Consider the following 26,138-nt stretch of genomic DNA (forward strand, 5'->3'; position numbering starts at 1 on the left):
TTTGACTCCTAGTAGGGTTCTGATTTCAAGCTCCTGTACAAGCAGCAAGTGAAGATCATCCCAAATATCTAGAAAGCAAAAAAGGAATACAGATTAGGGCATAAGACAGATATGGATGGATCGGGTTGTATGTCGAGCCAACGTCCGAGTCATGCATTGAAAACCCTTTGTTTTGCGTTGATGCTCGATGCTCAGGACCTCCCCCTGAAAGTCCCAAGATAAGACATTATTAGCCACTGCAGTTGGAGCTATAGGGTTGCTCAGGACTTAACAGTGTTAAAGAGCGTTCTCTCCTAACTGATTTTGCGGCGTTCAGTCTGAGCTGCTGTTGCAAGGCTCCACCGGCAGAGGTTGCCTTCTGCCTGCACTACAGACGCCAGCAGTCTATTTGCATTAACCTCTGTCTTTACAGCGCAGCCATCATTTTACTGAGTCATCCGTATCCAGGGCAAGAGCCGCCAAACGTTCAGAACCGCCCTCCTCCACATCATAAAAGAGCACTTCTCTTATTAGGACTTCAGTTTAAACCTTTAAGGAAAACCCATGAGCTTAAAATAGTGGATAAAAAAATTCTCAATTGCTCAGTGAGATCCAGAATTAAGAAATAGCAACCCATGTCTAAAACCAGGAATTTCTTCATCAGGCTTCATGGCAGATACATCTGCCATGAAGCCTGATGAAGAAATCCCTGGTTTTACATCTGCCATGAAGCCTGATGGGAGAAATCCCTGGTTTTAGACATGGATTGCCACTTCTTAATTCTGGATCTCACTGTGCAATTGAGAATTTGCACGCTCTCGCTCTGTGCAATTGAGAATTTGCACTCGCTCTCTCTCTCTGCCTTGTGCCAAACTGCCTGGAAGTTTTTGGAAAAGGACAGACCCTTTTTTCCTTAGTCAAAAAGGGCAAGAGTCCAGTAGCACCTTAAAGACTAACAAAAATATTTTCTGGTAGGGTATGAGCTTTCTGAGCTAGGGTATGAGCTACTGGACTACTGCAAACAGACTAACACGGCTACCCACTGTGAATTACCTTTTTTCCTTTTCAGACTGCTGGTGTGCCACAAATGACTGGCACTGGCATAGGTGGGAGGGCATGCTGGCTACTCATCGTTTTTCTGTGGGCAACTTCTGGGCACTCATTTGAAGGTTTCGGTTATACATTTCCTCACCCTGTTTGCTCCAGGAATATGTGATGATCAAAACCTGTGTTGTTCTTTACCCACATGATTTACACATTCAGGCTATTTTCGAAAAATGTAAGTATGAATAGGAACACTCTCAGATGCACACACCATGACGTGAGAAGAAGACTTAGTTTATAGTATAAGGTCAGAGCTGGTACCTTGTTTAACCACGTGCTTTCTACAACCAAGAGACTTTTCAGGGCACAGAGGTGGACTCCAGGTCTAAGCAAGGCCTAAGAAGCCTCTAGAACAGGGGTGTCGAACTCATTTGTGAGGAGGGCCGGATCTAACATCAATGTCTCTTGGTCGGGCTTCCCCCCACACACAGAGGCCAGGTCTACCCATTGATTTTTATGGGCCACCACGGAGAGTGGGGGGTGGCGGGGAGGGCAAGCCTGGCCCCCATTGGGGACAGGCGCGCCTGGAAGAGTGCGGGGGGTGGCGGGGGGCCGTGCTTGGCTCGCAGGCCGGTGAGAAGCCCCCCGGGGGCCAGATCCGGCCTGCGGGCCACCAGTTTGACACCCCTGCTGTAGAATCTTGTGGCACTCACGTCCTAAGAGAAGCACACTTGACCTTTGCTGTACTTATTCTCTTCAGGGCTGCAAAGCTGTAATTAGTAACTTACAGACAAAGGCACAGGGAAACTGGCTTCCTTCCTATTTCATTATAGAATAGTTGGCAGCTAAAACAGGCAGACAGCTCATCTGGGGAAAACAGGCTATACTCCACCCACAATCCCTGTTCCCTACCTCCTGCTTCTTGGAAAGTATGAATCCTTCAAGATATCCTCCAAGGTGGGGGGCGGAGGTGATGAAGGTGGTGGAAGGATGAAGAGGAGAATCTTCCCCTTCACTTCCGGTGGCTTACTGTCTATATATTTTGTAGGTTTGGGTCTTTAGAAGTTTTCAGTGACAAGCATCCTTTAACCAGACTTTACCTAAAGGGTAAACGTCCCCTGTGCAAGCACTGGGTCATTCTTGACCCATGGGGTGATGTCACATCCTGACGTTTACTAGGCAGACTTTGTTTACGGGGTGGTTTGCCAATGCCTTCCCCAGTCATCTTCCCTTTACCCCCAGCAAGCTGGGTACTCATTTTACCGACCTCGGAAGGATGGAAGGCTGAGTCAACCTTGAGCCGGCTACCAGAAACCAACTTCCATCGGGATCGAACTCAGGTCGTGAGCAGAACTTTTGACTGCTGCAGCTTACCACTCTGTGCCGCGGGGCTCCTTAGACTTTACTTAGAGGCTATAATTTGTTTACCATCAGCACACAATAAGCACCAGGAGAGAATTAAGGCCTACTCTCCCAAGCCTACACTTACATAATTCAATCTTCCATACTAACAGTGCATACCTGTACACAAGCAATGCCAATTCCTACTGCTCCAATAATTTTCAGATGTTCTTGGATGAAATTTTCCAGTTTAGTGATGCAGCCACCCTGGGAAAAAAGGAATTCAGTTATTCTGTTGTATTTTAACACTTGTTCTTGTGTGGTATGATATTCAGATTATCCGAGACACATACATAAAAAAAACAAAAAGGGGGAGGGAGGAACTCATATTGGTGAAGAGAGAATTTGCCCCTGCAAGAAGCACATTTTAGACAGGGAGCCTCAGCTACTGATCATTGTATTATTTTAGGTAATTTGGCAAAGATACACGCACTGTGCTCAGGGAAGGTTATGTGTGGCTTTCATGGATTTGAAATCTGCATTCAGTTTGATTCCTAGGATATGATTATAGCAAAAACTTAGGAAAACCACGATAAATTGTAGATTACTGTGGTTGATACAGATGCTTTATGATAACCCAACAGCCCAGGTTAGATGAAGGCCAGAAGGGCTAATGGCAGGAAAATTTATTATGAAGTCTGGAGTAAAGCGGTGGTGTCTGATGGCTCCACTACTTTTTAATCTGGTTTTAAATTATTTAGTGCCTGCTTTCAAACGAGACAAATCTCATGTGCCAGAACTTGGGGCCCTAGAAATACTCATTTTATTATATGCTGATGATGGAGCATTATCATCACAATCTCCTGTTGGGCTACGAAGATTAACGTGGTTCTTCTCTAACTACCATCGGGAACGAGGTCTGACAGTTAACTCTGAAAAGTCAAAGATACTGGCTTTACAAAAGCGAGATGAGATCTAAGATATAAATGGGTTTTAGTGGGTAATGCAGGTTAAGTCGTTTAAATCTCTGGGGGTAATTTTCAATGCACATTTAACTTAGAAACCTCAGTGTGAGGTTGGAATGCCATCAGTGGTTTATTCTAGCACAGCAATAAAGTGCTTCTTCTACAGGAAAGGTGGACAGTACCGTCTAGCAGGGCTTACAGCTTTCAGTGCTAAGTTATTGTCTCAACTTTTATTGGAGCAGCAATCTGGGGCCACAGGAGAAATGAGACTATAGATCGGCCGCTAATACAATTCTTGCATTAGATCTGGGGCATCCCGAAATATGGGGCTGGTACTGCCCTTACACTAGAACAGTGATGGCGAACCTTTTAGAGACCGAGTGCCCAAACGGCAACCCAAAACCCACTTATTTATCGCCAATTCACTTTTGCAGCTGCTACAATGCTAGAAAATTCCTTGTAGATTTCATGATGGCTTGTAGGATTGTCTGCAAATGTTGTAGAATTTTCTAAATGCTTTTTTAGATGGGCGGGGCCCCAGACAAACTGAAGACGGGTGGGGGGCCCGCAGCTCAGCTGAGAGAGGGGGCGTGGCAAGGTGCTTGGCCACAGCCTCCTGGTCTAAACTGAAGACGCGCGGGGCCCCCGACGAACAGCTGAGCTGCCCCGCAGCTCAGCTGAGAGGGGGGGGCGTGGCAAGGTGCTCGGCCACAGCCTCCCGGTCCAAACTGAAGAGGGCGGGGTCCCGACAAACAGCTGAGCTGCGGCTGCAGCTCAGCTGAGAGAGAGGGAGGGCGCCAGCGTAGGCTTGGGGAGCATGGGCTTGGGGACAAGGAGCACCGCCCTCAGCACCCTCACCACGGCAACACGGCACAGCCCTAGGCAGACGCGACGGGTCTGCGCGTGCCCACAGAGAGGGCTCGACGTGCCGGCTGCGGCACGCGTGCCATAGGTTCACCAATACGGCACTAGAACTTGGCAAGCATTCTGTTGAATCTCAGACTTGGATACTGGTGTTAAACCTGAAACTCAAAATAATGTTCTCTGGGGATACTAGCTTATTATATTATATGAAACAAGATAATTTCTCCACTTAATGGAATCAGGCTATAATAGAAAAATTGAATATCATACAATGCCCAGAGAAAGTAGTTTTTGCATTAAGGTGGTCCCCTAGCCCATAAGACTATCAAGCAGTTGATTATGAAGATTGATATCAATAGTACCATCTGCCAGGCTAGGCGTGTTTGCTCTACTCCCCGTATGGGAATCCCACCGCTCTTACAATCCCAAAATACTTGTTTAACCTTACAGTCTCAAGATATAGCTGAGCAATTATGCTCGCAAATTTAAAGCACTACCATCTGCGATCTCTGAAGGCTATATATTAGGAATGCCATTTTCAGACAGATATTGCAGTTGTGGTTTAGGGATCATAGAAACTGTGAAACATGTTTTATTGAAAGTCCAAGGTATAAAGAGGCTAGAGAGAAATGGATCAAGCCACTTATGTGCTAGTGAAAATAAACAAGCCCCTGCAAAGATTTCTTTAACCTCAGTGAATCATCACACATTGAATCACATGTGGCCTAAATAGAGACCATCTATGCAATTCAAGGCTACGAACACATGAAGCTGCCTTATACTGAATCAGACCCTTGTTCCATCAAAGTCAGTATTGTCTACTCAGACCAGCAGCAGCTCTCCGGGGTCTCAGGCAGAGGTCTTTCACATCACCTACTTGCCTAGTCCCTTTAACTGGAGATGCCCGGGATTGAACCTGGGACCTTCTGCATGTCAAGCATAGGCTCTACCACTGAGCCACATCCCCTCCCAGCTATGTTATATCAGCAACCGCCTTTTAATCTGGAATATAGAAGCAGAGTACCAAATCCAAAAAGGTGCCAGTCTCACTCATGGAAAAGCCTTTGAGCTGGTTTGAGACCCAAGCAATTTTTAAATAAATGGTTTGATACAGCAAGGCACATTTCCCAGATTATGACATTTATATCCTACCCTTCTTCTAAGGGGCTCAAGGCTGCACCCAGACAACATTGGATGTTGTGTGATTGTTGTGTTATGTCGGCCATTCACATGGGATTATCCTGTGCAGACAAGTCAATCCACTTGCAAATGACTGTTGACGCAGCCCAACTCTCCTGCCCACTTTAAACTCATAATAAGAGGGGAGACCAAGTTAAAATCCCTGTTCAGCTATGAAGCATACTCTATAACCCCAGCACAGTTTTCAGCATAAACTACTTCAAAGAAAGGGGTGGGGTGTAACAGTGGGTAAAACACTGTAAGTACCTCTCTGAAGTGTAAGCATGTGTTACTGGCCATCAAGATCAAGTTAATTTATGCCATCTTATTCCCTATTACTATGTATGGGTGTGAAAGCTGGACATTGAAGAAAGCTGATAGGAAGAAAGTAGATTCCTTTGAAATGTGGTGATGGAGGAGAGTGTTACGGATACCGAGGACGGCCAAAAAAACAAATCAGTGGGTTATAGATCAAATCAAGCCTGAACTGACCCTAGGAGCTAAAATGACTAAACTGAGGCTGTCATGCTTTGGGCACATTATGAGAAGACAAGAGCCACTGGAAAAGACAGTCATGCTAGGAAAAGTTGATGGCAGCAGGAAAAAAGGAAGACCCAAAAAGAGATGGAGTGACTCTATAAAGGAAGCCACAGCCTTCAATTTGCAAGATCTGAGCATGGCTGTCAAAGATAGGACATTTTGGAGGACTTTGATTCATAGGGTCGCCATGAGTCGAAAGTGACTTGACGGCACTTAACACACACACCTCTCTGATCCTCCTGAAGGAAGGATAGGATACAAACAAACCCTTCCTACTACCTCCTCTTGATACCATACACATTTTTACTCAGAAAAATTTATGCCACCCCTCCATATCTGCTCAAAGTGGCTCACAAGTAAAACAATAACACGGGCATTTCAACACTACAAATGTATATCAATTTTATACCAGCTTAACTGTCATGGCTTAATCCCAAAGAGACCTGGGACCTGTAATTTGGCAAGGACATCAACTTTTTCACAGAGCTACTGTCTTGGGATTTCTTAGGGGACAAAATGATTATTAAAATGAGTTTAAATCTATAATATAGACATTCCTCAAGTTGCTCTTTCCATGTATATTTTCCAGCCAGTCGGAGATCAGTCCAGCTGAAAGGCAATTCGGACAGAGGCGTTGAAGCATGGAAAAACAGCACTGTTCTTTCTAACGCTTTGGGAGCCGGCCCCTCTTTCCTTACCAAAAGTCTCTCTGCCACCCCACTAAACTCTTCTGGGGTCATTAGACAGTGCTCATGCCCTGAGGCAAAGGGTTTAGTCTGTCTCGGTCTGACCAAAACAAGCTTAGTTGCTGAAGTTATTCACGCTCCTCATATTCCCAATCCCTTGCTGAGTCTGCTGAAAACAGTTTCTCTACCGTCATCATCATCATCTGGCAGCACACCCTGACCCAAAGCTTTAGAGAGATCTTGGGCTAAATATCTTGCCCGTCTGTTGCCTCTTTTGAAAATCAGTGGATTAACCTTTTTGTTCATGTAGTCATCTCCCAAATCTTGTCAGCTACCTCCCTGGCACCAGCCAGGATTTCGAGTGGTTAAGAAATTAGCTGAGCCACAGGATAACTCAGACTAGACAGAGCTCATACACATTTTCACGCTGGCATGAGATGAACCCATGGGAAGCTCTAGAGGAAAACCATACTTAGCATCTGAGCACTTCCGATGTTCTGAGTGCTTCACATCCATCACCTCAGACATATGTACAGCCCCCAATTTGCATTGTATCATTACATTGCAGAGGAAGAGCTGAGGCGAAGAGAATAGCGGCGTGCCTCAGACTCTCTAGAACACTGTCCCTGTGTTCACATGTCTCCAGAAATGACATGCCCAGAACCTGAGCCCCCAATGAACATACGAACCAGTCTCTCTCAAGTGGCTTGCTTGTTTGAACAGAGATGTTTTTGGCATTTCATTCTCTATTCTTGCACAACCATCTTCACAACTATCTTCTGCAGCAGGACAAAGGCTTACATGCAAAAATAAAAATCATGCTTCCCTGTGAGAATGAGAGCACCTCACATATGTCATTCTTCTGAACCACCCTGTAAGGTAGGTCAGTACTATCTCCGTGTTGCCAACTGCAGGTTGGAGAGACGACAGATTCCCTAAAGACTTCTGGTTCACAGCTCACTCTCTTAGGCACTCAACTATAGTTCTCTTTCCTAGAAGACTAGAAAGAAAACACACAAAGCAACCAAACCAAAGAGATTTTATTCAAAATCCTACTGAAGGTCAAAATTAGTTTTAAAAATGTGAAATTTAAATTTTACATAGGGATGGAGTACTTTGCTTCCCATTCCAATCAAGTACACCCAAAAGCTTGGTGGTGGTGATGAAGCAAAATGACCAGGTAAGGGCCAGCTTATCTGTAAGGATTACTCAATGGTGAGAACTTATTTCACTCAGCATTAACACTTCTGTTACACAATGGACACCTAAGAAACCAAGGAGAAGACTCTATATACTGACTTTCTCTACCACTTAAGGGAGACTCAAACCGGCTTACAATCACCTTCCCTTCCCCACAACAGACACCCTGTGGGGTAGGTGAGGCTGAGAGAGTGTGACTAGCCCAAGGTCACCCAGCTGGCATCATGTGAAGGTGAGGGGACACAAATCCAGTTCACTAGATTAGGGTTCGCCGCTCATGTGGAGGAGTGGAGAATCAAACCCGGTTCTCCAGATCAGAGTCCACCACTCCAAACCACCGCTCTTAACCACTACACCATGCTGGATGCCATTAAGGGTAGCAGTGGGAGAGACGTCTTTAACATGGGACACAACCCACTGGGAAATTCTTCAGTGCAATTCTCACTGGAGTACACCTGTGCCAGGGCAACATATTTTTGTCCAGCTCCCAATACTTTAAATTAAGAATATGCAAAGGAACTCTCCAACAGACTACAATCAGCTTACAAGAGGGAACCGTTTGGATTTTCTGCTGCAAGTGCCAAAACATGTCAGGGGCACCAAGTTTTACCTCTTTATAGATATTTGAAGGATGATCTCTTCGGCCACACAAGTCTGTTGGGGTCTTGCAGCAACTGTCGGGAAATTTCCTCATCGAAGCCTCAGGGGATTTGATCCAGTCACTGTCACTCCAATCCGAAGCATTATGGCTGCCACAACACTTAAACTATACACACATGCACGCACATAGCCACACAGAGACAGACAAACAGATTAATAAAAACAAGCAAGTTTGCATGGTCTTGCCAGAAACCAACATCTGTGTCTCTACGGTTAGATCAGCAATCTATCAGCAAAAGGTGCTGACCGTCAAGGGCCTTTTCTGTGCTCCCCTCCCCTAGCAGCCATTTCCCCCAAGAAAATTTATTCCTAGGATTGCAAGATTTGTATGTACTAAGCCATGTGGCTCATCCCGCAGTTCCCACAACATCTGCCGTATAATCCAGCAGGAGATCGGCTCAGGGTGCAATAGGACATCTGAGACCCATATGTGCTGAAGGGTTTTACGATGAGGTGGATTTTGATCTTTAGAGTGCCAACCTGATGGTTGGAGGCAACGTACACAAAACCACTCATCGACATTTTATTAACCTCAGCATACAATGTCACAGTTGTAAAATAGTTTTACTAAAAAAAAAAAAAAAAAAGAGACCACAAAATTAGTTCTATGAAAAGGCTTTTTTAAAAAACCCATCACTATGTCTGTTTTTCTAAACTGGGAAATCTAAGCATATCAGACACGGCCATCTAGAACAAAAAATGTTGCATGATGGACTGACATGATCGATGAAAGGGATGAAAAGCGCCCTTTCTCTCTTAAAAGATTCTGCTCCCTTGTGTGTTACATCTCCTATAACAATTCCTCTGTAACCGGGGACAAATTACGTCTAGAAAAATGTGACAAACATGAAAAGAAGTCTATCTTCCATGTTCAAAAGGGCCTTCAGTTTGGATGCACGTGGTAATGTATTTACATTCCCCCTTTTAAGTCCTAATGAGGTCATTAGGAGGAGACTGGGAGGAGAAACATGGAACGGTGCCTCAGCAATTCGGCCACCAAATTCAGCCTTCTATTTTAACCAGCACCACTTGCATGACTCATTTGCTATTTCCTACCTCAGGAATGAGGCCAAGGGCCTGCAAAGTGCTAAAGTTATACATGCCCTTGTGCAGCACCTCTTAACTAGCATTTCAAGAGATGTCAACTCAAAATAGGAGGCATAGAAAAAAGTGATCTATGGATCATTTGTCAACAATCCAGCGTCTCCCAGAGCTCCTCTGTGCAGCCCTGCAGTCTGTATTTGTAACGTAAAGTTCAGACGCATCTCTCTAGAAATTCAGATCTGTTAGGGCACCATTTGAACCAGCCTCAATCAATAGGTTCTACCCACAGCAGAGTAAGCTTCGCACCCCCACAGCCATGCGCTGAATATGCTGAATGAATAGAGATCCACATGTGCATATTCATATGCCAACAGACATCCCCCATATAATCTGTCACGAAAAAAAGGGGGTGGGCGGGCTACTTGAACAGGATGCGTTCATGCAAGGAAGTTCGTATGCAGGTTCACACAAAGATGTTCCATGCATGTCGGAGGGGTGAATTCACAAGATTCGTTCCTATATTGGTTTATGGCAGGGGTGGGGAACGTCAGGCCCAGGGGCAGTTTAAGGCCCGCGAAATCATTTGGTCTGGCCTTTCGTGGGTCCTGGCAGATCTTTAGCTCAGAAGGATCTAAGACTGGCGATCTGCCCCCTCCAGCGGACAGGAATAGTCTCTATTCAAGGCGGATGTGAGTTTGTTTTGCCGAGAAAAGGAACCTTTTTCCCCCCTTGCAGAAGAGATGTTAGCTAAGGAGCTGCTAGGACCGCCCAAGAAACTGTGTTAACCCTTTCCTACCCGGGTTGTGGAGAAACATATTCCCTCTATACTACAAGAGGGCTGGGGGGGAGTGGCGACAGTGGAGGGGTTAAAGGAGGCGGGACCAGAATGTGCGGTGGGGGCAGTTCTTAGCCTGTGTGTCCTCATTTCACCCCTGCAGGCGGAGGTAGCAGGAGCTGGCTGCAGAATCTGGCCCCGACCATGCGGAGCAGGAGCAACTCTGCCGTGCGGCTGGACGGCTACGCCCCGCTGGTGCAACAGACCATCCTGTGCCACCAGGTGGGCAAATACGCCACCGGTTGGATGTCTGCCTGCTTGCCTGAGCACAGGGGGGGTGTCATCTGGGGCAGCTGTCTGCTTGAGGCTTGGTCGGCTAATTTTTAAGTTGATAATTTTGTATGGCCTGCGAATGATGTTATAAATATCCAAATGGCCCTTGGCAGAAAAAAGGTTCCCTGCCCCTGGTTTATGGCACCTACACATCATGGCACAAACTGGCCTACGCATCATCTCAACACAGCAACAACCCCTTGCAATAGCAGCAATGGGGTACTATTTCAATAATATCCAAGAGAATGAAGACTGAAAGGCTTTTGCCTTAAGTAATCCTTTCAACTTCAGGACCCTCCACCTTCATAAAAACTGTCCTTCCTTCTTCTAGGAAAGGCTACAGTGCTAGATCTAATAAACAACGGCACTGGTGCACAACAATGGAACACAAATAAGGACTCTGGTTGGTGGCAAGCTACCCAAGAAGAACTTCTTAACCTCAGGAGGGAGGATGGGGAGGAAATAATTTCTTTCTGGAAGCTGGATCCCCCCCATATGCATGGACCAAGCCCTCAGTCACTGGCCAGGGAGAGTCATGGGGAGGCCAAGAGGGTGAATCCTTGACATGCATCTGAAGAAGTCAGCTCTGACTCACGCAAGCTCGAGCTGGAATATATACTAGTCTTTAAGGTGCCACTGGCCTTCTAGTGGTGTTGGGAACAGTGACACAAGGCACATGGGATGCAGTTCAGTTTACCGCCATCTACCAAACATGCCATTTCTCAGCCCAACTCTGCCATCTGTTAAGTCACACATAGAAAACAGGTGTCACAGACCGTATTGCCCAAGGTAAAAAAGGTAAAGGTCCCCTCTGCAAGCACCGGGTCATTCCTGACCCATGGGGTGACGTCACAGCCCGACGTTCTCTAGGCAGACTTTTGTTTTACGGGGCGGTTTGCCAGTGCCTTCCCCAGTCATCTTCCCTTTACCCCCAGCAAGCTGGGTACTCCTTTTACCAACCTCGGAAGGATGAAAGGCTGAGTCAACCTTGAGCCGGCTACCTGAAACCAACTTCCGTCAGGATCGAACTCAGGTCGTGAGCAGAGCTTGGACTGCAGTACTGCAGCTTACCACTCTGTGCCACGGGGCTCATTGCCCAAGGTAGCAAAAAGAAATGATACACTTGCTTCCTGCATAGTGCCATGGTCCAAAAAGGATGTTTTTCATCTCTCTCTCTTTTACTCCCTATTTTATAGACTTACCTCCTGCTGCAGTTTGTCCACAGCATTTGTAACGCCTTCTTCTCCCGGCTTTCGGTACTTCTGGGTCATGGTGTCCTTCAGGTTTTGTTTCAACTCCATACTCAGCTATGTAGAAAGTGGTGGTGGGGGAATGGAAAGGAAATATGATGATCATAATTTTTCGATTCAGTGTCTGTCATTTTTTTTATCATTTCTGTTGATATGCCATCTTTTCTGAGGAAACTGAATACTTCCACATAATGAAAAACTGGCCTTAGACCAACTGAACCAACCCCTGGTCCAATTCTATAAGATGTAAAGGGAATGAACATAAGGCAAGACGAGGCGCAGTGGTAGCCAAGTAAATGACATTTGCTTCTTAAATGAATAAATGCAGGCCTACATTTCCCCCTCTTCTACATCTACTTCTGAATTTGCAGGCCTCTTTCTCGTCTTTTCTGCATGCAAACAGGCAGTTCTTTTTTTCAAGCCAACACAGGCAAAGCACTTTAACATAAGCTAGGGTAGACTAAAGCATTTTAGCTTGATAGGATTCGTGTTGTAGACTGTCAGTAACCCTGATGTTTGTGCAAGTCCGGTTCTGCTCCATTCACCATGAGAGACATGCAACATGCATGTAGTTGCTGACTGAGGGGGTGGTTCCCGGGGAGGCCATCGAAGGAACATGCTCTGTGCAACAAGGCCGGTGGATACAAGGAAATACATTATTCTAATTTAGACAAATGGTCCATTTAGCCCAACATGGATTGGCGGCAGCAGCTCTGTGGAATCTCAAGCCAAGTTCTCTCTCTGTCCCACTAGCCAAGACCCTATAAACATCAGATGCCAAGAACTCAATCTGGGACCTTTTACATTAAAAGACCATGCTCTTCTACTGAGGCTGGGGGAGGAGAGCACGTGCCCAAGAAAACAAAGCTAGGATTTTGCACTAAAATACAGCATTGAATTCCACAGGAATAGGGCAGAACACAAGAGTGGCTGGAAACATATTTGTTTGTGCCAAATAACTGGAACCCAAAAGATGTGAGGCTTTATGGACTGCTAACTAGCATAAACAGAAGGGGGGAATAGAAGACTCGTTGGCATTGAAAGCAAAATTACAACACTGATCAATTAGCTTGGATGGCTTACCCGGGAAAGACAAAAAAGCAATTACCTGTGGGTTCATAGGAAAGAACTGCAGCATGGAACAGAGGCAGCAAAAAATAAACACAGTTTATACACATATTGGGAGAATGCGGCAGCAAGCGGAGAAGTCAAGAGGAGGAAATGCAACAGAAAGCACCTTGGGTTTGGGGAAGAAGGGAAAAGGAGGCTTACAAAAGAGGGAAGGCAGGCAGGCAGGCAAGACAAGTGTCATTCACAGCCTGTGGTGCTGCCCCACCAAAACTACAAATCTCCACATTTAGTGCTTTACACTGACTATCATGAAAACTGATGCCATGCAAACCTTTAGTCTTGGATTGTGATCTCTATTATGTGACTTCTGGATCTCCAAGAGTGAGCACTGGTGATCTTAGACATTAGGGTACTACTAACATTTTACACCTCATAATTATATTGTGCACAACTCCTTGATACCTGCATATCCCCAGTGCAGATACTCACTGGATACTCATCTATTCCTAATTCATGCCTTGTCTAACTTTTCGCATATCATGGTGAAACCATTGTTGACTGTTGTGAACATGCTTCAGAGCCCCACATTACCTATACCAGGCCTCTCCTCCCTTCACAGAGGCTGACTCCCTTCTTCACGTTCTAGTTTTCTACAACACACAAATTGGACAACTTAGTTAATTGCCGAATTGGAATCAAAAGGTGAGTCATGGGTTTCTGAGTCTGCTTCACAATTAGCCATAACCATAATTTGCCCAGTTCAGACATCATAGCAATCTATGATTGCCAAGAACTGTAGAAGGAAACCGACACAGGAGAGGGAAGACAGCACTTGCAGTCACAACACATTCCCACTGGCCAAACCATGAGACAGCCATGAGTCTGAACCAAGCTTCTCTTTCATTGTACTCTCCTTGGTGGCACAATCTGCTTTGTCTTTCAGTAGCCATTTTTGGCTAATGACAAGCCGTCTCATTCTTTCACAAAAGCCTTATGCATCGGCATCTAAGTGGCTTGTGCCATACCCACAGGTTTTCCGAAGCAAGAGACGGTCAAGTTTATTTGCCATTCTTTTGCTACTAAGAAAAGAATACTGTTCTAAAGTAGAAGCACATGGATTGATAGTCACTCCTAGTCATATCAGCATGTTAAGGTGAAAGACAACATACTGGAAGGAAATATGTATTTCGTGCAGATGTAAGTAGCTGAATGCTTGGTTAAAGGGTATTTCCACATACAGTGAAGCTGGCTCTGAAATTAATGATTAATTTCATGCTGTATTACATTCAGAACAGTATGGGAAATCCTGGGCAAAGATAATGCCAGGTGTGTTTTATTTAACTTATCAGCTATAAACCCATGTTATTTGAATCAACTGCCTTCCCCAAGATTTTTTACACGGGAGAATGGTTCTATTGGTGCCAATCGCTCCATACAAATGCCCCTAAATAGAGCTTACAATGAAGTGTGGTTGTTTTACATTGAAGTAGAATGCTGACAAACACAAGAAGAGGATCATGCACTAAACCTTTGAATAACCCTTTCCCCTGGCATATGCAGCACAGTCCATATTTCTAGAGTACAGAATGTGGAACTTATTTCTGTCCCACACAAATTCCCAGGTCAGAATATCAGTCTCTTGCAGTAGAATGCAGAGTTATACCTTTCTAAATAGGCTTAGAAGGGTTTAACTCTGGTTAGAATTACAGTACTGGTCACTTTTGGCTTTTTGGTGTGCTCAGCTTTCTGTCCAATAGAACCCCCCCCCCCACACACACACACACACAAACACACACAAAATGCTGACATGGTCATTGTACAGAAAGCTGGAGACTCCTTTAGACTCCTTTAGACTCCTTGTCAGCTGAGACATGGTTGTTGCTACTCCTGTAGACATGGGAATACTGCCCTATATTGAGGGAGGAAGGGAAAGAACCAAACCACAGCAGAATGACCGGAGGGGAAGGGGTGTGTGTGCTCATGTAGCAATGCAATCACTGGGAAGGAGACCTACAGAAAGTAAAAAGACATGGTATTCACCTTGGCAAACACTGCCCCTCAGGACAATGGAGCCTTTGCCAACTGCTACCAATAGTTGCTTACCTGCTGGTAATAGATATAGGCCAGGATTCCAGCAATTATTTCAAGGAGGAAGATGCACAGCAGCAATATAAAATACTGCAAAAGTTAAAAAACAAGAGAGAGAAAAACAAGGTTAAAATGCAGCATGAGGGCCACCTGCAAAAGACAGCCCTGGGAAATTAGTTTAACGCAGAAGGAAGATGCTCCCAGCCCTCTAAAAGAGATTCCATTTCCCCATCAAAACATGTTGTGACAGAACAAGCAAAGTCAGGGTGCCAATGGCATGACCAACCCTGAAAAAGAACAGCACAGAACAAGGAAGAAGGCGGTTGGGCTGCGATGTAGCGGCAAACCTGGATATAAAATGCTGGGTTCTGGAGATTTGCTGGCTGTAGCTCAACACTATCTGGGGATGGAAAGAAAATGTTGATCTAGATTTCTGATTTTCTTCATGGTCCACGACTCTATGGGCCAAACGAGTCGTGACAGGCATCCATAGATGCCACCACCATTTTAAAGCAATTTTAAAAATGTCTCAAAGGCCCAATCCTGTTCGGGCCCACAGCTCTCACGCCCATGGCTGTTTCAGCGCTTGAAAAGGTGTGCGGAGGGGAACAAGAGCGCCTAGTAGGCTGCGTGCCCAAACAGGGCCGGGTCCTTGCGGCTTTTTTAATTGCTTTTAAATGGTGGCAGCATCCGCGGGTCCGACCTGGGGATGCTTTCACGTCTAGTTTGGCCCTGTGTAATTATCAGAAGAATGTTTCGTAATGAATAATGGGATTCTTAAGTTTCACCTTGTTTACCAAATTGGCTCGGTCAAATCTGCTAGAACTATGATTACTTTGCAAAAGAACAACACTCTTTTGGCAAAACAGAAGGGTCAGACTTCGGATAACACAAGGGGGCTCATTCTACCATGAAGCCTGTATCTCCTATGGGTTCAGAGGTGAGTACAGTGTACCTAGTAGAATAAGATCACTCTGAAAATGTGAATACTGTGGAAGACCAGGATCACAAATTACTCCTACTTGTGCTTGTGATACTTCCTCCAATGAATCTACAGTGAGGGAAAAAAAGTATTTGATCCCCTGCTAAATTTGCCCGTTTGCCCTCTGACGAAGAAATGACCCGTCCGTAATTTTAATGGTAGGTTTATTGTAGCTGTGAGAGACAGAATAACAACAGGAAAACCCCCAGAAACCCAGGAGACAAAAGTCAGAGATTGATGTGCATTATAATGAGTGAAATAAGTATTTGATCCCTTTGCAAAAGATGACTTAGTACTTGGTGGCAAAACCCTTGTTGGCAATTACAGAGGTCAGACGGTTCTTGTAGGCGGCCACCAGGTTTGCACACATCTCAGGAGGTATTTTGTCCCACTCCTCTTTGCAGATCATCTCCAAGACAGTAAGATTTCAAGGCTGATGTGTAGCTACTCAAACCTTCAGCTCCCTCCACAGATTTTCGATGGGATTAAGGTCTGGAGACCGGCTAGGCCACTCCAGGACCTTAATATGCTTCTTCTTGAGCCACTCCTTTGTTGCCTTGGCCATGTGTTTTGGGTCATTGTCATGCTAGAATACCCATCCTCGACCCATTTTCAATGCCCTGGCTGATGGAAGGAGGTGCTCACCCAAGATTTGACGATACATGGTCCCGTTCATCGTCCCTTCGATGCGGTGAAGGTGTCCTGTCCCCTTAGCAGAAAAACACCCCCAAAGCATAATATGTCCCCCTCCATGTTTGACGGTGGGGATGGTGTTCTTGGGGTCTTAGGCAGCATTCCTCCTCCTCCTCCAAACACGGCGAGTTGAGTTGATGCCAAAGAGCTCGGTTTTACTCTCATCTGACCACAACACTTTCACCCAGTTCTCCTCTGGATAATTCAGATGTGCATTGGCAAACTGCAGACGGGCCTGTACATGTGCTGTCTTGAGCAAGGGGACCTTGCAGGCTCTGCAAGATCTCAGTCCTTCACAGCGAAATAAGTATTTGATCCCTTTGTGTTACCAACTGTGTTCATGGTGACTATGGTCCCAGCTGCCCTGAGATCATTGACAAGTTCCCCCCGTGTAGTTCTGGGCTGCTTCATCACCGTTCTCATGATCATTGCAACTCCACAAGAGGAGATCTTGCATGGAGCCCCAGACCGAGGGAGGTTGACAGTTAGGGTTAGGGTTGTCACCTTCTCATCAAGCTGCTTGGCAATCGTCTTGTAGCCCAGTCCAGCCTTGTGCAGGTCTACAATCTTGGCCCTGACATCCTTGGACAACTCTTTGGTCTTGGTCATGGTGGCTAGTTTGGAATCTGATGGATTGATTGCTTCTGTCGACAGCTGAACTCTAACCCTAACCTGGCTGGTTGATAGGGGATCAAATACTTATTTCACTCATTATAATGCACATCAATCTCTGACTTTTGTCTTCTGGGTTTCTGGGGTTTTCTCTGTTGTTATTCTGTCTCTCACAGCTACAATAAACTACCATTAAAATTATGGACTGGTCATTTCTTCGTCAGAGGGCAAACGGGCAAATTTAGCAGGGGATCAAATACTTTTCCCCCTCACTGTATGACAATATAGACAGGGCCCCAAGGCAGCCTCCATCAAGGTTTCAGCCTAAGTAAGGTGCCTTCAGAATATTCTCTAAACATTTCCCACTCACGACCTCTTTTCGCCTGAGAAATTTTTACACAACCCCAGGTATATAAAATAGGTATACAAATCAAACATTTACTGATAATACATCAAATTTTTCGTGATCCCCACATTCAGTTACGCGACCTCGTAGGGGGTCGCGAACCACAGTTTAAGAAGCTTTGCTCTAAGCCAGGCCTGGCGGCTGGTTTAACAATTGACATTTGATCTAAACAATGCCAGTAAGGAAATCCCTGCAGCCACTAGGTTGAGAAAATTGGAAAGGGTACAGCTATGAGAGATAGGAGTGTCTCTCACAGAGTCCGAAGTAAGAAGTACTTCCAAAGGAGAAGAAAAGATACAACTTTTTGTGGCAGAGGAGAATTGTTTTAACATCCAGATTCTTTTTCAGCAAGCATATAAATTCCTACAAAGCTCTGCTTGTTCAAGAACAGAGCAAGTTTACATTTTGCTTGACATCTGCCAATAGATCAGGTAAATATTTGCTTATTAAGAGCGGGGAAACCCAACAACTGAACCTGTGGGGGTGCCCTAAAATATAGAATATCCTGATAGAAATGAGCAAGATTACTACACAGTCATTTCATTTCACTTTGTGATTCAAAGAGACCCCTACTGATTTTATTCGCAGGCATTTCATACTGGTTCTAGTCTAGTGTCCCTAAGCTAAAGAGGCCATAACTGACCACGGTACCGCTTCAATTATAGCTAGCTTTCAACATGCAAGGAGAAGGAGATTTTTTAAATACTGCTAGCTTATGAAAGAGGAAGACCCAACAAGAGATGGATTGAATCAATCAAGGAAGCCACGGCCTTCAATTTGCAAGATCTGAGCAAGGCTGTCAAAGACAGGACATTTTGGAGGACTTTCATTCATAGGGTCGCCATGAGTCGGAAGCGACTTGACGGCACTTAACACACAGAGAGCTTATGAAGCTGCCTCAGCTTGCATTGTGCTGACTAACAGTGGCTTTGCAAAGACTCAAGAACAGCTTTTCCCTAGGCCTTGTACCCAAAATTCTTTTAAAACAGAACAAAGAGTATTGTGGCACCACAAAGTATTAACAAATTTATTGCGGCATCAACAACTGTGTACCAGAACTCTCATCTTCAGGGCCAAGGGACTGAAGCTGGGCCCACATATATGCAAAGCATATATTTTGCCACTGAACTATGGCCTTCCAACGGTTTTCATGGCTGTAGCTCCTAGTTCTCCTTTGCCAATGAAATGTAACCCCTTCCACTGTCATCACTCGTCTTGAAATGTAACCCCTTCCATTGACACCAGTAAAAACTCATCATAAGCTTGTTAGGTGACAGTGGAATGTTTAATTGCTTGGGGCAGACAGGATGTTGGAATAGTTGGGCTTCTTGTCGGGAGGGTTTCCCAGCTGGGTAAATGCCAAGGATATGGCTTGCCGCATAGTAGTCTGCAGAAACAGCTTCGGGAACTTTGGAAAGAACTGGCAGACAGCGGTTTCAGAAGAAGTAACAGTGCATGCAACAACAACAGACTTTATTTGTAGTCACAGACCATCAAATATCCCCAAAGACTGTAATTAAATAGATACATAAATAGTTATGAACTGATGATACAAAAGATAAAGATGTAGTGGAGATTAAAAACTGGAATAAAGGGATAAAAATCCTCCAAAGTATACATAAAAAGTAGAGACTCTAATCATAGATTGTTTATTCTAGAGCCTTAAGTGCATTTTGTCCTATTTTAGTTGCCAGCCAGGCAAATCTAGCAATACTAACAGATACATTTGGTATTGTGTCAGACAAAAGGAGCTCTAGACGATGTTTTCCGAAAGGTCTGGGACAATCCACTAACAAGGCAGTGAATGCCAGGATCTCCCAGCCCAAAATCCTCAGGGACCCCTAAAATCAGACAAGTCAATTAATAGCCACACTTGGACTCAACTGGGATTCTGTGTTCAAGAACTCACAGGGATTCGATCAGTTCAAAGAAGCTGCAAAGAACTCACTGCATATTTACGGGTATAAAATGAGTATGAATCTAGAAACCTTAAGTCTGGACAGAATTTTTGTGTTACAGGTAACACAAATGTATAATTTCCATTATGTGTTTGTGTGTGTGTGTGTGTGTGTGTGTGTGTGTGTGTGTTAAGTGCCGTCAAGTCGCTTCCGACTCATGGCGACCCTATGAATCAATGTCCTCCAAATTTCCATTATACATAAGAACATAAGAAAGGCCCTGCTGGATCAGACCAAGGCCCATCACGTCCAGCAGTCTGTTCACACAGTGGCCAACCAGGTGCCTCCGGGAAGCCACAAACAAGACGAGTGCAGCAGCACCATCCTGCCTGTGTTCCACCGCACCCAAAATAATAGGCATGCTCCTCTGATACTAGAGAGAATAGGTATGCAGCATGACCAGTATCCATTCTAACTAACAGCCATGAATACCCCTCTCCTCCATGAATATGTCCACTCCTCTCTTAAAGCCCTCCAAGCTGGCAGCCATCACCACATCCTGGGGCAGGGAGTTCCACAATTTAACTATGCATTGTGTGAAAAAATACTTCCTTTTATCTGTTTTGAATCACTCACCCTCCAGCTTTAGCAGATGACCCCGTGTTCTAGTATTATGGGAGAAGGAGAAAAATTTCTCCCTGTCCACTCTCTCCAAACCATGCATAATTTTATAGACCTCTATCATGTCTCCCCTCAGCCGCCTTCTTTCCAAGCTAAACAGCCCTAAGCGTATTAACCGCTCCCCATAGGACAGTTGCTCTAGTCCCCTACATGTTTTGAAATACAATTGTACTTTTAAATTTTTGTCATTATTAGTTTAAGTTGTATAGGATGGTTTAGCGAAGACAAGACCGAATCTTTGACCAAACAAGGAAACCGATCTTGCATCCTCAAGGTTTATATTTCCTAGAAGGAAACAGTTCACGGTTTGTGACAAATCTGTATCTGCAGCTCTTCAGAATGCTTCAGTATCTACTGATCAAATTATCTGTTTCGTCAGTGCTGGGATTCTGCAGCTGTGCATTAAGGATGACTTGTATAAATATTTCTGGACAAGCCAGGTACCAACAGGTTGCACAATCTCAGCCATTTCTACTCACACTCCATGAGCTCACTGCTGAAGCCCAGCCCATCTGCATGCAGCAGCAAGATACCCTTTCATGCCACGGGAATGACTAACCTAGCAGCACCGGCTAACAAGAACTGGACCCCATGCTATGGAAAAGAATAGAAGCACACCTTAACAAAAGGGTCTGCTCTTCTTTTGCCGAAGGCAAAATTACACACTGCTGCTGACATCATCCCTTTGTCAGTCTGATAAAGTACAGGAAAAGAATCCACCAATGAGTTGTACTTTCCTATGGTCTCATACATTATCTCACTTTAAAGTATACCACCGCCCGCCCCATACACACTTAAGTTATCATTTTTCCCTCCACTCAAGCAGGGTGATCAGGGCTGTCAGATCAGCTCTTAATGAACATCTGCAGAATCAAACCCTCTTCCCTCCATAAAGTGTTCTTTATTATTATCTCCCCCAATTTTGATTTGGCAACCCCAAGAAAATTTGATACAGGAATAGTTAGAACAACAGAGTCAGAGGATAGCTGGAAAACTGTGGAAGTTCAAGTCAACTCGATAACCTCCCCCACTCAAAAGGAGAACCTTCTGCCTTACCCAGGATAATCCAGCCAAGAAAAAGTGCATCCCACTGAAGAGCTTATGAATCAGACCGCTACAGAGCATTCAAAGCAAATGACTGAAGTCACATGTTATGGAGATTGGTGGATGGAGACCCCACCCCCACCCCATACACACAGCCCCTATGACATTGAGGAAAATATTCCTTCCAAATGTCAAGGTCAATGAAAAACTGAACATGAAACTAAAATAATCCACTAATGAGCCTTTAAAAATGTATTTATATCAGGGCCACCAAAGCAGCTAACAAATTAAAAACAGACATAATGAAAACACATCTGAGAAGCCGTTAAAACCAAATACAAAGAAACCATTCAAACAATTAAAACCAACTTAAAATACACGTGTGTGTGTGTGTGTGTGTGTGTGTGTGTGTGTGTGTGTGTAAAGTGCCTTCAAGTCACAGCCGACTTATGGCGACCCCTTTTTTTGGGGGGGGGGTTCATGGCAAGAGACTAAAAGAGGTGGGTTGCCAGTGCCTTCCTCTGCACAGCAACCTTGGACTTCCTTGGTGGCCTCCCATCCAAATACTAACCAGGGCTGACCCTGCTTAGTTTCTGAGATCTGACGAGATCAGGCTAGCCTGGGCCATCCAGGTCAGGGCAAAATACACATACAATACCATAAAATACATACAGATAAAAGCAACAGTTAAAAACAGGACAGGAAAAAGGAATCACCGAGGGAATGCCAGATGAAACAAAAAAGTCTTCACCAGCTGGCGGAAGACAGCAAAGGAAGGGGACAGGCAAGGCTTTCTGGGGAGAGAATTCCAGAGTTTTGGTGCCACGACCGAGAAGGCACTCTCCCAGATTGTCACCTGTCTAATCTCAGACGGCAGGGGCACCCAAAGCAGAGCCTTGGATGAGGAAGGTAGCAATTGGGTAGGTTCATAAAGGAGTAGAAAGGTGCTCATGTATGCTTGTCCCAAGCTATTTAGTGCTTTCAGGGTCAACACCAGCACCCTGAATTGAGCCTAAAAACAGATTGGGGGGCAATATAGATGGAATGGTATGGTCTCTACAACCCATTCCAGTCAACATCCTAGCTGCAATATACATTCTACATCAATTGACATTACTGAACACTTTTCAAGGGCAGCCCATGTAGGGTGTATTGCAGTAATCTAATGTAGATGTAACCCGTACACATTGCAGTGGCCAGAACTTTTCTGGCTACAGCTGCTAACCAGTCAAAGCCCATAAAGGGCACTTCAGGTCACAGCTGCCACCTGCAATAGGCCTAGGTCCAACAACACCCCCAAACTTCAGACCTGTTCCTTTGAGAGGAGTGTAACCCCATACAGAATGGGTGACACCTTAAGTCCTAGGTCAGACCTTCTACCCACAAGTAGCACTTCTGTCTTGTCTGGATCAAGCTTGTTTATTAGCCTGCATCCACTCCATAGCTGCCACCAGGCACCAGGGTTTCTAGAGCCTCGTTGGTATCATCTGGAAGCACAAGACAGAGCTGAGTGTCATCTGAATATTAGTGACAACCCAGCCCGAATCTCTGGATGACCTTATCCAGCAGCCCCATATAGATGTTGAAAAGCATCAGAGAAAAGATGTAGCCTTGTGGGATGCCACAGGCCAAAGCATTGAGCAGCAGTTCCCCCAGCAGCACCTTGTGAAACCTGCCCTCCAGGCAGAACCAGAGCCACTGCAAAACAGCACCTCCCAGCCCCATCCCAAAGAGATGGTCCAGAAAGATACCATGATTGATGTATTGAAAGCTGCTGAGAGGTCCAGGAGAATCAACGGAGTTGCACTCCCTCTGTCCATTTTCCAGTGGTCATCCACCAAGATGACCTTCAGAAGAAAAATTTCAGGGCCCACAACTGCTCCTTGCCTAACATTCTGCTCTGGTTGTGGTAGCACCTGATATTGCACAGCGATATGGGGGTGAGAAGAAGATGGGAAACCATTATCTTAGATGTGTATGGAAGGGAGGGGGCAGAGAGCAACTCCTTTCTGACTTCAATGGCCCACTTAGGTAATTTCTCCTGACCATAATTATGGAGCATTTTCTAGTTTTGAATTACTAAATTACACTGGAGACAAATGCTTGCTCTGTTTGTGGATCATCATAACGATGAAAAGTATCATTTAACGTGACATTCACTGTCAATATCTCAGTACTTAGTAGATAAAGAAACTGGGACTTACTGGCGTTCTTTAGCCTTGCTGGCAAGATGCTTTGGATATACACTGAGCTCAGATCTGGTAAAAACATTCAAGCCAACTCAGCCTGGGTGGATGGCACAAAGTACGTTTTGTGTGTATTTCCTTGTTACTAATGGCCAACTAAAGTGGAGGCCAAGTGACAGCAGACAATAGATCTGTCACAACCAGCCACTCACAGAAAGGATGAAAAAAAGGATCTTTTGTTTTTAAGGGACAATTATTCATTTTCTGTGGCAAAGTAACAAAGAGCCAAAATAACAAAGAGTAGCAGATTTTTCATCTGTAATTCCTGGCTTAGAAAGACAAAAACAAAAAGGGAAAACTCTCGCACTCAGTGAGCTATTGTGTGCGAGCCAAAATGGACTGCTACGGCCTATAGGCTACATCAGCTCCACTATTGTCATGAGTCGCCAGAAGCAGTGTGCGTCACCTTTCAAAATAACTTCACAAATCTTGATGAAATTTTCATCCTTGCAGCATTCATACACATGACAATAAAAGGTCACACAGCAAAAGTGCAGAGAGACAGCTTCACCATTTTTTTTTGCAGTGCCAGGTAGTTCCCCCCCCCCCCCCGCCATACCTTGTCTGGAGCAAAACTGCCTGTCCCTCCTAAACTTTACATGCTTTCTGCAACATAGGCATTAACACCTATGTTAGGCAGGCCACCACATGAAGCAGCAGTTAGTGAGAATGTGTCTAGCCCACAGATCCTTTTCTACATCTGTTTCTGTTCATTCATATTTCCCGGCTGTAGCAATATGGTTCTCCTACTATATGCGCATTCCCATATAAAAGGCAAAGGTCACCTGTGCAAGAACCGGGTCATTCCTGACCCATGGGGTGACGTCGCATCCCGACGTTTTCTAGGCAGACTTTGTTTGCGGGGTGGTTTGCCAGTGCCTTCCCCAGTCCTCTTCCCTTTCCCCCCAGCAAGCTGGGTACTCATTTGACCGACCTCGGAAGGATGGAAGGCTGAGTCAACCTTGAGCCAGGTAGCCTGAACCCGACTTCCATCGGGATCGAACTCAGGTCGTGAGCAGAGCTTGGACTGCAGTACTGCAGCTTTACCACTCTGCGCCACCGGGCTCTTTACCGTGCATTCCCATTCCCAAGTATTTATGAGAAGAAAACACCTACCACTCTCAGCAGGTTCCGCTGCTCTCTGAATGTGGCACAGCAGCCTAAGATGCCAGTGATCATGACGACAACGCCTGCCACCACCAGGATGTAGGCTGTTGCCATGTACGTATTGGACTGCAGAAGGCTTATGTAGTCACTCTTTTCTATCAGGGTCCAGATGCCTACTGCCATCACAGCACCACCCGCCAGCTGGGAGGGGAAAACAAAGTGAGAAAAGTTCAGATGGGAACAAGACTGACCCTTTTTAATAAAAGACAGGCATCCCCTTTCGGGGGAAATGTATTCCCTTTGCCAGTGGTGATTCACCAAGGCCTGGTGAAGGTCCCCTTAATTCTAATGGGGATCTACGTCTATTGAGTACTATTCCACTCCTACTGTTGTCAGTCTCCTGTGAGTGGATGTACCAGTATCGAATCATAGAGTTGTAAGGTACCAGCAGGGTCATCTAGTCCAACCCCCTGCACATGCAGGAATTTCACAACTACCTCCCCCCACACACCCTCAGTGACCCCCTACTCCATGCCCGGAAGATGTCCAAGATGCCCTCCCTCTCATGAACTGCCTAAGTTCATAGAATCAGCATTGCTGACAGTTGGCCATCTAGCCTCTGCTTAAAAACCTCCAGGGAAGAAGAGCTTACCACCTCCCGAGGAAGCGTGTTCCACTGAGGAACCGCTCTATCCCATCAAAAATATCCCATCAAAAATATTCATACCATATCAGGATGTCCAATAGATCAATGTCAGCTCTTTCTATGGCTGGCATTCCAGTCAAATATTATCAATAGACTATTATTTAATCATAGTCAAATATTCCATAAAAGAAGGAATGCCAATGCATAGTTTCTGGTTTATGTTTTAAAAAATTAATTATGATGCCATTTGTTAGCAAGTTCAGTTACATATATGGCCAAAGAAAGAGCTTATTAAATAATCTTAGCACAGAAACAACAAGCCTCTTTCCCTTTTTGATTCACAAACAGTTTTGCAATACATTAGGTCTCAAATGAGGCTGCAGACTCAGAAGCAATGGACTTCTGGAAGCTGGCTGGTCTATAGGTGATGCAGGCAATGAAATACACAATAGATAAGATGATAACCTGGCCCAGTATATGAAAACAGGTGATTTATAATAAACGCCAAAGACCTTTCTCCCCCAAAATGGGGGGGGGGGGGCTTGTAACAACAGTCTTTTGGCTTTTGCTAGAAAACAGACATCTAAGGAGATCAACAGAATCAAGGCATTTGCCAAGGACAATCTTAAAGGATTTCCTCTGGCCACACTTCAGATTCACAGCGCATAGCAGTGAGGTACACAAATGGTTAGAGCTAGCATCTTACCCAGAAAAAGAAGTTGAAGATGAAGAGCAGATATTTGAGACAGATGGTCCCACATGTCTCCTTGTTTTCATTGTATTCACGCATTGTCACCCCCAAGT

The 26,138-nt window shown here is 45.1% G+C and overlaps 1 protein-coding gene across 1 annotated transcript; it reads right to left on the reverse strand.

Moving 5' to 3' along the window:
- On the reverse strand, positions 1-26,138 carry CD151 (CD151 molecule (Raph blood group)). The gene is made up of 7 exons (XM_056851431.1): positions 26,041-26,138; positions 24,698-24,889; positions 15,035-15,109; positions 11,813-11,917; positions 8,409-8,564; positions 2,545-2,631; positions 1-68 (listed from the first exon to the last, which is right to left on the reverse strand). The coding sequence occupies exons 1-7, from the start codon at positions 26,122-26,124 to the stop codon at positions 9-11; spliced, it is 759 nt and encodes a 252-aa protein (XP_056707409.1). The 5' UTR covers positions 26,125-26,138; the 3' UTR covers positions 1-8.

This window comes from Euleptes europaea, chromosome 6 (genome assembly GCF_029931775.1).
Source record: "Euleptes europaea isolate rEulEur1 chromosome 6, rEulEur1.hap1, whole genome shotgun sequence".
Taxonomy (NCBI): domain Eukaryota; kingdom Metazoa; phylum Chordata; class Lepidosauria; order Squamata; family Sphaerodactylidae; genus Euleptes; species Euleptes europaea.